Consider the following 14072-nt stretch of genomic DNA (forward strand, 5'->3'; position numbering starts at 1 on the left):
AGAATACAAAGTGCCCCCAAAATTATTCTGTTCAATACCAGTGCCTTCAATATTACCAAACTTCTGTGAAAGAAGTCTTATAATAAAGAAAGACTAAAATCAACATGAAAACTGATAAAAAAGTTCATTTAGCAATTCTGACAATCTAGAAAAGAAGGTCTGACTATAATACTGGATAACATAGACATCATGTTTTAAGTAGAAAACATAAGAACAAAAAGTAATTATCACTGAAAATATTGCACAACTTCAGCTGTTTCCTCCAAATTTACTTTATATAATCAGATGGATATAAATAAATGAACAAAAATTTAAGCAAGATACATTAACAATTTAACAGAACCCGATAATCTAATTTCTTCCAATTTTTCTCAAATTCATTTGAGTGTTTCCATCATGGTGCTCATAAGGAAATCAAACAACATATGGCTACTACAGTTGAATGTCAAATTAACTATTTATGACATACTAAATTCTTCTATAATACAATTATGAAGAATCTTTAAGGAACTTATGTTTTGTATGTAGAAAAGTGTTAGAGTCAAACATTCAACTCAACAAAAATAAGAAACATTTCTGATTCCTCTCTTAGGTGTAGACTGCTTCTCCTTTTGCTAATGAATGTTTTTTAGCTGTAATATCACTGAGCTGAACAAATAAATCACCTTGAGTACATAAGGAAAAATAAACACATGCTAAATGGATAAACGTTACTTCTACATCTTTACTAGACCATCTCTACCTCTAAGATTTCAGAAGCTTAGAGATTTAGAGTATTCTTACATTAACTGCAAGAAAAATTAAAGGAGAAATTCCTTTTTTGAGATCACAACTATGAAGTCATGTGGTTATAAAATTCTGCATTTGGGTGCAAAACATGAATCACATTTACCTTTATTCTCCCTACTTAGTCTTGTCAATCACCTAGCAGGACTTAACAGATACCTTTCAAAGAAACATAGACTGAGATGTGTTTATATAACTTCAATAACCTCATCACTATAGTAATGAGAAATGCAGTATCCTTTTGCTATGGTTCAAGACAACAGGGAAGGAGAGATCACAAGAAAGAGAAATCAAAATTATTACAACTGAGAAACTACTTCTCATTAAGTTTTACCATGGTGCCACTTTCATTTTTACATAAGCATGGTGGCAAAATTCAAGCTCAATAAATCGGAAATCTTAATATTTAAAATTTACCTTGACTTTCATTTATCACCATATTAACAACCAAAAGAATTAGATAAAACACATAGGAAAGGGTAATATTAAACCCACCTTGCTGAGTTGATTTATTGACACATTAACTCATTTTTATATAGAAAAGGGATAGTGCATCTCAGTTTGCTTACAAGCTAGGAGATCACTTAAAAGTCTGCATTTCCTAACTGCAAACAGAATATAGCACTTACAACAGGTTATAAATAACTGGTTTTCAAGCATAGGGCCAGCCCCAAAGATAATACATTATTTAATAAGGCAATGAATTCCATTTTCAATGGAAAAAAAGAACTGTGCAAACAAGCTTGAAACTACTTTTTTTTTTGTGCCAGTGTTATAAAATGTAGCTTTTAATAAAACCTTGATCCAAATGCCATTAACTTCAGAAAAAAATTTGGTGGAGAGAAGAAAGTTATTTCATTTAGGAAAAATAACCACTATCTTTTTCCCCTAATCTTCAACACACACAATTTAAACATATACAGTTGCTTTAACACTTTACACAATTCCTATGTACTGGAGCAATAACAAGGTCTAAATACAATTGTATTCTTAAACACTGGGTCAAGGCTTTACATAAAAATACCATCCTACTTTCCCCCCCTAAGATTCTAAAATATCACATACTTTCCTCAACATCTGCAGCCATCCAGGAATTTTTAGGAAACTTTTTGTGCATGATCTTAATTCCTAATCCCTGGCTCTTTGGGCTCCGTGACGAAAGATCAAAACCACCAAAAATGAGGGTTCACTTGAAGTCAGACGAGACCCTGGCTCAGTTAGTCTCATAGGATGAGAGCAGTGCTCCATCAACTGGCTCCATGCAGGAGGGGCACGTGAAGGGTCTCATCAACCAGTCATCCGTACAGTCCAGGTGATAGATGTGCATGCGCGGCAGAAATGCAATTGGGTCCCCATAAACAAAGTCCATCATACAGATCACACGCTCCCGGATCTTCCCCCCCCCCCCCATCCATCTCTTCCAGGGACATAAACTCCTTTAGGCAGATGCTGTACAAGGCCTGTTCTCTGAGCTATCCTAATTTGTTCCTCTTCAGTCAGCTGAGTTGCTAGCCAGTCTGGCCAGGTGTTGCATGATAAACTGGAAGTGGAACTTGTTCCTGGTCCGGCTGGGGCCCCTCGCCAAAGCTAGCCCTGTGGGACCGAGACTCGTGAAGCAGGGAGATGTCATTCCAGGTGGGGGATTTGAGGCGGTTCCCCATCTTTCAGGGCTGGGGCGTGTGATCTCTGATGGTCTTCTCCTCAAGGGAATCTCAATGTGTATGTAAATGAATCTCAATGTATATGTAAATAAAAACATCACACAGTACCTCCCAATAAAATGTTTTCCAATTAAAACTGTTACAATTCCAATAAAATAAAATTCTGACATTAACGTCACATTATTCTCTCCCTACGTGAATATATTAAAGTTTTTCATCTACCACCATTGTCTGATAGTGTCAGTAACTGCGCTTTTTTTGTTTCTGATAAGATTTTAAGAAGACTGCCAATCCTACAGAACCAGAAAGGATGTCATCTGTGGATGGCCCAATGGCTGGGTCACCACTGATCCTCTTACCCGCGGATTGGTTACCACTGATTGACTTACCCACTCTTCCTCTGTGAAAGGGGACCTTCATGAGGAAGTCGCTCCACTTCCCAGCGAGCCAGGCCCGTGCGTCTCGGGAGCGGGAGCGGAGCCCACAGGATCCACTCTGCGGCCATGGGGGAGCCTGCGGCAAACTGGTTTCCGGGCCAGACTTCTGTGGTGAGTACAGAATCCGCAGCGAGCGCAAGAGCCTGCCTCTGCTTCCTTCCGTCTGAACCCCCTCAAGTTCGCGGGCAGCTGTTCTGAACACAAGATGAGACCTTATGGAAGTTATTTGGGAGGTGCTCAGCTTGAATTTTGCAGAGTAAAATTCAAGATGCAGGCGTGCATGGCTTACCCCTGGGGCTTTGGGCTTAGGAGAGCCCTTTTAGGCGATTTGATCCTTGTGCGGGTCCCATGGACACCACTCCACGTGGCCTCTCCATGCAATCAAGAGTCTTGGGATAGCGCGCGGTGGCGCAGGCCGGTCATCCCAACAGCTGGGGTGAATCTGAGGGCCCAGCTGGTGCTGGGGGTCCACACCCTTTCCTGGAACCTGCTGGCCAGCCTCCATGCGAAGAGGAGGGGGTTGTTTGTGGAGGTGCTCAGCTCACCTGGGGGCCTGGAGTCTTTGCTTTCGTCACTCGGGGTTCCTCAGTGGTCAGAGCACTGGGCCTCGGCATCAAGTCAGATCTGAGCTGATGCTGGTGGCAGTTTCGTAGCAGAGTCCTGGGGAGTGCCCAGTGGGAGTGAAAGACCCCCCAGATTCCCCCAACCCGGAATGGACCACGCAAGACACTGGATGCAAACCGCAGGAGGATTTATTCTCACACAGGCGCCCATGGGTGCACAGAAAAACCTCAGCCGGAGCTTCGGTGACTGGCACACCCGGGCTCGGGGGTACAGAGTTTTTATAGGAAGCAGGGGGCAAGGTTTCAGCCTAGCACAGTAACGGTTATTCTATTGGTTTATCTAAGTTCCTCTAGGTCCAGCCCCTTAGGTCACCTGGGGGGTAAACTTGTTTTTTTCCACTTTATGTTCTCAGAAAAGAAACCCATAAATTGCATCCTGTCCTTTTAGTTCCTGTTTTTACTCTATTTGCTCAAGCTTGGCCTTCCCAGGATTATCTATATGGAACATCTGGTGGTGGCATTGTATAGAGCTTGGAGTGTTACGTGCAGCTGGGAAGAGCTACGTGCAGCTTGTGGGGTTTTAACATGGGAACATCCTGTAGGGCACAGGGGTTAGAATTCCTGACGTTGGGTTTGGGGCCCTGTAGTCCTTCATTCCCCCCTTTTTCTATATCATGGATATAATCTTATATCCATTGATCTTCTTGCCCAGATTCCAGTACTAGCTCGGCTGACGGCTCAGCATGTTGTTGGAGTAAATGATATTGCTGCGTGAGGACCACAGTTTGGATTACGGATAGCCTTTCCTTTATAAACTGCATTAATCTGTTAAATATGCAGGGTCCAAATGTTAAAATCAACAGCAACACAATCAAGGGGCCGGCTATCGAGGATAGTATAGTAGTTAACCAAGAGACTTATTAAACCAGCTTTCAAATCACCCTTGCTGGGCTTCAAATTCTTTTTGTCCCTTGGCTAACCTCTCAGTAGTGGTCACATGGGGGCTTGCATTCAATAGGGGGAATAAAGAATACAAGGTAAGAAAAATCAACAGCGAGTGAGTCTTATCTTTAGCGGATTCTGGGTGCGTTGCAACTTCCATTCTGGATCCGGAGGGGTGTCTGCGGACTCCTGTGGATGTGCAGCCTTCACGTGGGAAGCGTGGATGCAAGTGGTGATGCCGTCCACCTTGATTGTAGTAGGAGTGGTCAGCAGAACAGAGTAGGGTCCTTTTCACCGCGGTTCGAGGTTCTTGCTCTGGTGCCTGCGTATCCAGACGGTGTCTCCGACTTTGAAGGGATGTGGCAGCGATGGGGTTTTGAGTTCCTCTTTGTATGCTGCAGCTAGAGGCTTTCAGACCTGGTTATGGACCAATTGCAAGGCACATAAATAAGTCTGCATAGATGGGGTGAGGGAGGTATAGGTTTCAGTTTCATAAAAGTTAATAGCGGGTGGTGGTGCACCGTACAGAATTTCAAATGGGGTTAGTCCCTGTGGGCCTGGGGTGTCCCTCCATTTTAGATTTCACTCAATATTAGACCCGATTTACCTAACTATACTAACTACCTAACTTTAAATCTGGCTTCATTTCCCCCTCTAATTTGGGAACTCCTTACTGCTGTAAGGAAAGGGGGCGAAGATCTTTCTGGCTTCTTCAGGCTGACAAAAAGGGGCGATGTTGGGGCAAGCAGTTTGGAGTCCCCCTTTTTTTTTTTTTAAAAAAAAATCGGGTCTATCGAGTGGTCCATGAGAGGCTGGAGGGCCATTTGAGTGATGGGTAGTCTATAAAAGAAACAAGAATTCATTAGTACTGGAACCATATTGACGTAGCAATAAATGCCATAGTACAGGAATATGCCAATGAGTATGATGGCAAAGTCAAAGACAATGTTTTTCATCAGAAAGTGCCAAGAACCAGAAGCTAAGATATCGTTTCCATGATAAAGTTGCTGAGGACATGGCTTCTATCTGAGCATGTAAATCTTTAAGGATATTTGTCACATTGCCAGAATTATCAGGATGTAAACACAACATTTAATTTTTAGGGTTACAGTTGTCCTTCCCTTAAGATATAGTTTAATAATTTAACATCATCTGAATATCATCTGATCTTGCAAAATCCTTTTATTAGTATGACCTGTGTCTAATAGAGAAATCTTGAAATCTTTAATTTTGTTACTTAGGGCTGGATAACCATACTAGCAAACGTTAAACCTACCTGTGTTGGTTAGAAATAAAGGCCTTAGATTAAAATTATTCTAGCAGTCCCTTTGACAGTTATCAGGCATTTTTACCTAAGAGTCTCTTTTGCAATCTCCAGTTTACTTATTGTTGGAGGTTACATTTAATTATTATTACCATTTAAAATGTCCAGGAACAGCTGTGTTTTGGCTTTGACTGTCTTTGCTAAGTGTTTAAGATGAAGCAAGTCAAACTGACTTTGTTTCCATCTATTGTTAACAGTCAGCCTCCTGGGAGTCCTCGGGAACTTCACAGCAGCTTCTCAGTTCTGCTAGTGCCATTTGCGCTAGGATGGGTCCAGGCCTTGCTTGACCGCGTGGCTTCCCTTGGAAGCATCAGGGATGTCTCCCTTTTTTTGATGACCCTCCTCTTCACAGCAAATGCACTGATTGGCTTTCTGTCCTCCATTAGTCTCATTAATTTCCCTGATCAGGAGGTTATGTGGCCTAGAGTTGCAAAGTCCTTTGGAGAAGTCCCCTATCCCTAATTCAGACTGACTCAGAGGGCAAGAGCCAAATATTGGTTCTCTTGCCCCTTTAATTTAACTTTAATTTTAGAACTTAATCTTAAACATCTAGCAAATAAGTTTCAACAGCCTTATACTAAGAGTACTGGACTAATGTTTATCTCTCTCCTGTAGGTGATAATTTATTATCTTAAATTAACCCAGGTTGTGTGTTCTTAAATCAGTACCTCTGCAAAACATTAATAGGTAATCTTTAAGCCATTTATAAGAAAAGTACAAGATAAAATTATCAAGATTAAAAACATTTAGTTCATATAATAGCTACCTTGAATTCTGGCAGAGTTATACATTATAATCCCCTGTTTGAGGTCCTGGCAATCGTGACAAAAACCAACTTTTGGACACAACCTTGAATGCACTGAAATCTGGCCTACTTTTTTTATAGTCACTTTCACATGCATGGGACATAGAGCCTTATCTCAAGTAAGGCGGGGCTCATCATAAGTCTTAAATTCTGAAGCTGATCTTTGCTTTTTAGGCATCATTTTATAAAGCCTACACAAATTGTTGCTCAAATTTACATGAATATTAGCTAACATAATATAATATCATACCTAAAACATGAATTAAAGAAAAGCTGGAAGCTTTTAACTTTTTGTAGAGAAGTAGCAAAGTACTTTTGTCTTGCAATAAAACCTTTACATAGATTAGGCTCTCATTAACTTAAAAATACATTTAAATTATATCTCAGTGTAAAAAGTAACATGGAACTTCATATAACTTATTGATAATAAGTACAGTTATAGAACACAAATGATATAAATAAATTTTCAATATGTTTTCCTTTTAAGCTTAAAATTATCATATAGTTTTAGAACACCAGGTTGATATAATGTTCTTTTTAAAGCTTCTACCTTACAGATTTATATATCTGGAAGATATGAACAAATTAATGGCACCAATTACATTGATGTTTTTATATTAACCAAGTTTAGCTTTTAAAGAAATAACATAGCACAATTTTCTAAAACAATAGCACTTGTTTAACCAGCTGTTTAATTTCTTTAAGATTACTTGTTTAAAAACTTACATAGACTTTTTAAATTATTTAACCATATAGACTTTTACTTAGAAATTTAGAACCTTTTAGTTTTTTTTTTTTTTGGCTGTTAACTTCTTTCTGTTTCCATGAGCTCCAAGCTGTTTCTGTTTGCATATCAGTTTAAGCCCTGGCTGAGGTCTGGAAGGAACTGGGAAAACCGGAATTCTGAGCAGGAACTTTATGTCTAAGGCATTTTAACCACAAGTCACAATTTTATCTTTTTACATTAGAAAAATTTGCTCACACAAAACTGAAAATAGGATCTTTCTTGATAATATAAAAGTTACCATCAGAGGAAGTTTCTTCAGGATCATTAAGTTACTTTCCTTGTTTTAAAGTTTTTTTTTATTTTAAAAATTTATATATTGAGAGAAACAGATACCAAATCATAATTTATTATCCTTGTCCAAATCAATGCACTGTATACCTAGTGAAATTTCCTTAGGCTACCCAGTTCAAGAATTGATGAAAAAATAAAACTGAATGATTGGGAATTACTTACCAACTTGGAAGTAGAGTTCTTTTAATTTTCTATCCTAAGTATTTAAGTTCTCTGGCATGAATGACCTGAAATCACAAACTTAACAATTACCTAACCCCAACTTTTAACTGCAAGATAGTGCAATATTTTAGAAACCCATTCAGATACCAGATTGTTACAATAAAAAAATTAATTTTGTTAGACACACATTTAACCTAGATTATCTTTAAAAAAAAAACAATCAGACAACCAGATAAGAATATATCTCTCCAGGTTTTGAACTTTCATTTAATTATGACTCCCATCAGTGGCACCTTAGATTTCCCATGAGTGGACCAGATATTTTCACATAGGGGCAATTCTCAGTGTGACTGACTTACTGAATTTAGGTGGAGTAATCCTTACAGTGCAGAAAAAAATGAGGAAATTTCCCCAAAGCGAAAAAGGCTCTGGCAGCTGCTGGGAATTCCTCAGTTTTCCCTTTCACTTGCAAGATTAGCTCTCCTCCAGTTTGGTTTGACCTTAGGCACTAGGCATATTTTTTTTTTCTAACTTTTCAGTAGACAGCTCCCAAAAAGTTCATCCTCTACTTGTAGTTGTTTTGAGTGCTAGGCTTCCCCAAGAAAGCAGAGTGGGGATTTCTTAAAAACCCCCTCGGGAGTGTCAAAATTTGTGACTGAAAATTTGGTTCCCATCCCCCAAAGCCAATTAACACCAATTTAATAATGAGGACCCGGTTTTGAGAAAAGTTAAAGGGAGATATCAAAGTTCTTAGATCCCCAGCAGGCATTTCTTAACAGCAGCAGCGGGTGTACTCAGGCCAACTATGGGAAGAAAAGAAAACACTGCTTCCCTAATCTCGTTTACAATTTAGGTTAAAATCTAGCTAAAGTTATCTCCACACCTCTAAGGCAGATTAGAATTTGAGACTCTGCATCGGTTCAAAGTAAAACAATGCCATCACACTTAACAGAGACACAGACAAAGACATAGATTCCCTTTTCAGATTGTCAAAAAAATGAAAATGGGTGCTGGCCCGAAGCCGACTGGGGTCTTCCCTTCAGACAAACGGATTGGGAGAGCATCCCCCTCAGATTGGGTCTGACAACCCCAGATTGGGAGATAGAATACAGAGACGGAAACAATAACACAATAATCACAATAACACTACAATCAGACCGAATAGAAAGAGCGCTGCCCAACTTCAGATCAGATGGCTTAGGTGGAGCGGAAGCTCCACCGCCGCCTACAAAAATCCCTGGGACGTCTCCGGGGTGGCAGGGGAGAAGTCAGTGTTCGTCCACTCCTTCTCAAGCTGCCCAGAATACTAGGTGACTACGCGTAGTCTCAAAGACCTTACAGACGCCGCACAAGACATTAAACACAAGACAAGACAAAGAGCTCGAGCTGGCCGGCTTACCTCCCAGTGATGTCGAGTGTCCTCCGGATTTGGGTCTGGGCTGAACCGGTGATCCCAGACGAGCCCCCAAATGAGAGACCCCCAGATCCCCCAACCCGGAATGGACCACGCGAGACACTGGATGCAAACAGCAGGAGGATTTATTCTCACACAGGCGCCCGTGGGTGCACAGCAAAACCTCAGCCGGAGCTCCGGTGACTGGCACACCCGGGCTCGGGGGTACAGAGTTTTTATAGGAAGCAGGGGGCAAGGTTTCAGCCTAGCACAGTAGCAGTTATTCTATTGGTTTATCTAAGTTCCTCTAGGTCCAGCCCCTTAGGTCACCTGGGGGGTAAACTTGTTTTTTTCCACTTTATGTTCTCAGAAAAGAAACCCATAAATTGCATCCTGTCCTTTTAGTTCCTGTTTTTACTCTATTTGCTCAAGCTTGGCCTTCCCAGGATTATCTATATGGAACATCTGGTGGTGGCATTGTATAGAGCTTGGAGTGTTACGTGCAGCTGGGAAGAGCTACGTGCAGCTTGTGGGGTTTTAACATGGGAACATCCTGTAGGGCACAGGGGTTAGAATTCCTAACGTTGGGTTTGGGGCCCTGTAGTCCTTCAGGAGCACGTGGAAGGAGAGCAGATGAGATGGGATTAACTTCTGAGAAGCACGAAGTGTCTTGGTAGGTGAGAAAGGAGATGAGTAGGGAGGAGGAGGAGGAGAGCCAGGGGAGAAGTAAAAAATTCTTATGGGATCAAGATGTTTGTTTGTGGAGGTCTTTGCGTAAAATCAGAAATGCGTGATGATGGGATTAGGTGGTGATGGTGTGGCCTAAAACAAAAAGATACTGGAAAATCCGAGGTCTTGGCATACAAAGAAACTTGTGATACCTCTGTATCAATAAGGGTGGGTCAGGGGAACTGGCCTCTGAGTGTCAGGGAAGAGAAGAGTGACATCCTTTGACAATGAGGGCAATAGTGGGTAATTGGCATGGGTAGTGATCTTGAGCTTGCTGTCTTTGACCCACATCAGCTGGACCATGTTCCAGGATCTGGTTCTCAGTCTGTACCAGCAGCAGCTCATAAAGATGCAATTTCTGGGACCCCCCACCCCTGCCCACCCCAGACCTACTTGAAACCTGAGTATTAACAAACTTTTCAGAAGATCACGATGCATCTCTGGTGGTGGTGGTGGTTGGGGAGAGCCGTTGGAAGATCCAATATCCGGGGTTTCGTAAATTGACTTCCAGACCACTCACATAATTGAATCAAGCCTTTATTGAAGACACCGGTGGCAACTGATGGGGAGCATAAAGTCTGTTCCTTGATCAGCCCCGAACAATTGCAAGGCGCTCCTTTTAAGCCTGAAAACCACAAAAGGGATGCTTGGGGGGCCAGCCAATGCAAGCAAGCCAGGTCACAGAAGCGGGAGAGTGCAGTCAAGTGGCGGGAAGCCTAACCAGTAACAGCCCAGTCACCCCAGTTACAGAATCACAGCCCCGTTACCCTAGTTACAGAAACGGAGCCCTGTTAGATAGCTCCGTGTTCTTAAGGGTTTCTATAGCCAAAGGAAAAGAACAACTTGCCCCAGGCATGACCTTTCTATTTTACAAAATGGAGTTGCTAAGCAAAATGGAGTCACTTTGGCTTGACTGTCACAGCTTATGGTAGGTCTTTATCCTGCATTTTGCTCAAATTTCACATTTTGTTTTTAAAGGGAAAATTCAAACGAAATTTGATGCCCCCGACTGTACAGAGGGACCTGGAAGTCCACGAAACCAAGGCCAAGCGGAGAGCTGGTGTAGGTTCTGCTCTTCCGATGAGACTGACCAGCTGCATCTTCCAGAGCCCGGTGACTCGAATATCTTCCCACCCTGGCAACGTGGTCAAGTGCAGTCAGAGAGAGCAGGGGCTACAGAAACCCCGGCAACTCTGTGAATTCAGGAGGTTGCAGGGGCTCCAGGCCAGTGGCAGCGGAGGAGAACTTTTAAGTTCATTTGATTTTATGCATGCATTAAAAATAATCGAAATGGGAAATCCCGGGGAATCTGAGGGCCCAGCTGGTGCTGGGGGCCCACACCCTTTCCTGGAACCTGCTGGCCAGCCTCCATGTGGGAGAGGAATGATTCCAGGAGGGGGTCTTCGTCACTCACCATCTTTCCACAGTCAACCGGTAACTAGTGCAGACATCCGCAGACAGATGTGGAAAGTGAAGAAACTGAGGAAGAAGCTGGCTGAGGCCCTAATGGCAGATAGGCTGGCCAGGGAGGCCGAGGAGGAGGCCGAGGAGGAGGCCAAGGAAACCAGGAGCCCAGAGGGCCGGTCTGACCCCTAGAAGCCACGAGGGCACTGCCGAGGGGAAAGAACTGCAGGGTGACTTGTCTTTTAATGCTACTTCTGTGTTAATTAAATTCGTTTTGAGATGAGTGTGGAGTAGATGGTTTTGTGACACTAGCTTTCATGAGAAAGGAGATGTTGACTTATAATTGTTCAATTTCAGTTTATAATAACTTTCATCCACTTCATATTAAAATCTGCAGGGGTAAACTAGCATGAGGGATCGATCCCTTAGTGTTTTACATTCAAGGAAGAGCTCACACCCTATTCCAGATTCCTTTAATGGGATCATCATTCAACTCCATGAAGACATTAAGGTTGAGACTGTATCTAATTTTAACATAAATTTTATCAATTTTACTTTTTTGAAACGTGCTAATTTAGTTCTAGGACATCTTCATATAAAAATTATGTAACCTGTGATTCCTAAGATTTTATATATATATATAACCTGAAAATTACCTCATTGAATTTTTTATTGATTTGACCTTATTTATTTATTATACTGGGGATTGAACCCAGGGGTGCTTAACCACTAAGCCACATCCCCAGCCCTTTATTATATAAAATATAAATTCCAATGAGATTGAGCAGCTCAGAGCCTGGTGACTCGAATATCTAGCCACCCTAGCAATGTGGTCAGGTGCAGTCATAGAGAGCAGAGGCTACAGAGACCCCAGCAAATCTGGGGTCTTTTTTTATGTTTATATTTTAGAGCCCTTTTTATATTTATATTTTTTTATATTTAGTGAGGCTGGCTTTGAAATCTATCCTCCTGCCTCAGCCTCACAAACTGCTGGGATTACAGGCATGTGCCACCACGCCTGGCCTGAGATTTTTAAATGCTCTCAGGGGAATTTTCCCGAGACAACTTTGGCAGCAGGACCATTTTATTCATCCCTACATTAACTTCTGAGTTGAGGACCTTGTCCACCTGCCCCATGTACAATGATTCAATAAGCATGTGATGAACTGGTGTCTGACATAAAAACATATTTCAAAAGCCAGAAGGCGGGTTTCACGACACTAGGAAGGAAAAGGCCTCCTGTAGGTTTGGAAGGTTCCAGCATTTTCTGGACTTCCTCAAAGACCTCTGGACAGAGCAGTTGTAGCAGGGGTGGGGAAGGGCACCTGATTGCAGAGGTTCAAAGAAAACTAGGTGGCATAGTCCGAGGTGAGAGCTATGCCTTTGTCTCCTAAAAACAGGTTCTGGGTTTAATTGATGTGTGAGGGTCAGTCCCCCCAGGGCTAGGGTGGCTTTTATCTCTAGTGTGAGGGAATCTGCATATTCTGCACCTCCTCCATCCCATAACCTGGGCCAGGGCTTCCTCAGGATTTCCTTCCTGCCTGGAGTGGTGTTGTGTGGGTCAGTGTGGGAGTGTCTGCACAGGTTGTGTGGCCACTGTACAGGTGGGCGTCAGGATGGTCGAACAAGGCTCGCCTCGGCCCTCCATTTGCATAAAGCTAGTATCTGTCCTGAGGTATCAACTCAATCCAAGTAGGTGAGCTGATACCTCCCTCCATGAAGGTTTTCTTCCTTTTATTGTATTAAAATATTCAACTGAGTTTTCTCTCCCATTTCAATCATCCCAGCTGATTCTCAGGCAATGATTTTGGTGAGTTACATTGAAAAATGGAGGCGGCAGGGCTTATAATTGGGGGCCTGGGAAATTTAAACAAAGGGATTAGGTGTGGCTAAGGATCTTCAAGGTATCCATATGATAAATCAGGTGATCATCAGACTTTTAAAGACAATGTTCAAAGTTTTTGTTTTGAGTGAAATCAAGGAAGACTTCTATAATGGATTCATTTATTTTTTCTACAGCAGAGAATCCTCTGTTCCTTTCAGTTCTCAGCAGCCTTGGCTCCTAGCAGTTACTCCAAACTTGGCCTCCTCTTCACCCAGCTCCCTCCTCTGGGTCTTTCTCCTTCCTTCCTGTAAGGACACCAGATCACTGAAGGTAGGGGACACCTTTAATTTGGGATGTTTTCAACTTCAGATCTTCATATTCAATAAGATCACATCTTGAAGTTCCGAGTAGACACAAATTTTTGGCAGACACCTGTCAACCCACCATGCCCTCCCACTCAACTTGAGGTTGAGGAAAATCCATCATGGAAGCAATAGCTTTTGTCTAGACCTGAAGGGAATCTATCAGCCTGAGCTGTACAACACTTACACACAGGCTTCCTGTCATGTCTGAGTGCTAACAGTATTGGAGGGGTGTTTTCTTCCAAAGTAGATTCAGTGTAGTAAGGTTAAGGTCATTGCACATCTACAGATATTTGTACTAATTCAGCTCCTAGTGTTATGCTGTGGGAACGCCACTTTCCCCACATTATTGGCCAATACAGTCTTGCTAAACTAAAAATTCCAATCGAATCAACCAAAAAAGGGAATGTTGGCATTTTACTTTTTTTTTTTTTGGTAGATGGACACAATACCTCTATCTATCTATCTATCTATCTATCTATCTATCTATCTATCTATCTATCTATCTATCTATGGTGCTGAGGCTCTACCACTGAGCCCCAGCCCCAGCCCCAGTATTTTACTTCTTAAGTTTCCTTTTTAGGCTGAGGTCGGCAACCTC

At 42.1% G+C, this 14072-nt stretch overlaps 1 protein-coding gene and 1 pseudogene across 1 annotated transcript; one reads left to right on the plus strand and one right to left on the minus strand.

Moving 5' to 3' along the window:
- Window positions 1–1025: 1025 nt before the first annotated feature.
- On the minus strand, window positions 1026–3547 carry LOC144372164 (RING finger protein 11 pseudogene; annotated as a pseudogene).
- On the plus strand, window positions 2951–11508 carry LOC101965170 (methyl-CpG-binding domain protein 3-like 2B). The gene is made up of 2 exons (XM_078031561.1): window positions 2951–2995; window positions 10859–11508. Exons 1-2 carry the CDS (start codon window positions 2951–2953, stop codon window positions 11474–11476), a joined length of 663 nt encoding a protein of 220 aa, XP_077887687.1. The 3' UTR covers window positions 11477–11508.
- Window positions 11509–14072: the final 2564 nt, after the last annotated feature.

This window comes from Ictidomys tridecemlineatus, chromosome 2 (assembly GCF_052094955.1).
Source record: "Ictidomys tridecemlineatus isolate mIctTri1 chromosome 2, mIctTri1.hap1, whole genome shotgun sequence".
Classification (NCBI taxonomy): domain Eukaryota; kingdom Metazoa; phylum Chordata; class Mammalia; order Rodentia; family Sciuridae; genus Ictidomys; species Ictidomys tridecemlineatus.

Bases quoted from the DNA above. Each gene is read 5' to 3' on its own strand.
- LOC101965170 (XM_078031561.1), top strand. From the start codon at position 2,951: ATGGGGGAGCCTGCGGCAAACTGGTTTCCGGGCCAGACTTCTGTG. The intron at 2,996-10,858 runs GTGAGTACAGAA...TTGTTTTTAAAG, and splicing joins TTCCGGGCCAGACTTCTGTG to GGAAAATTCAAACGAAATTT.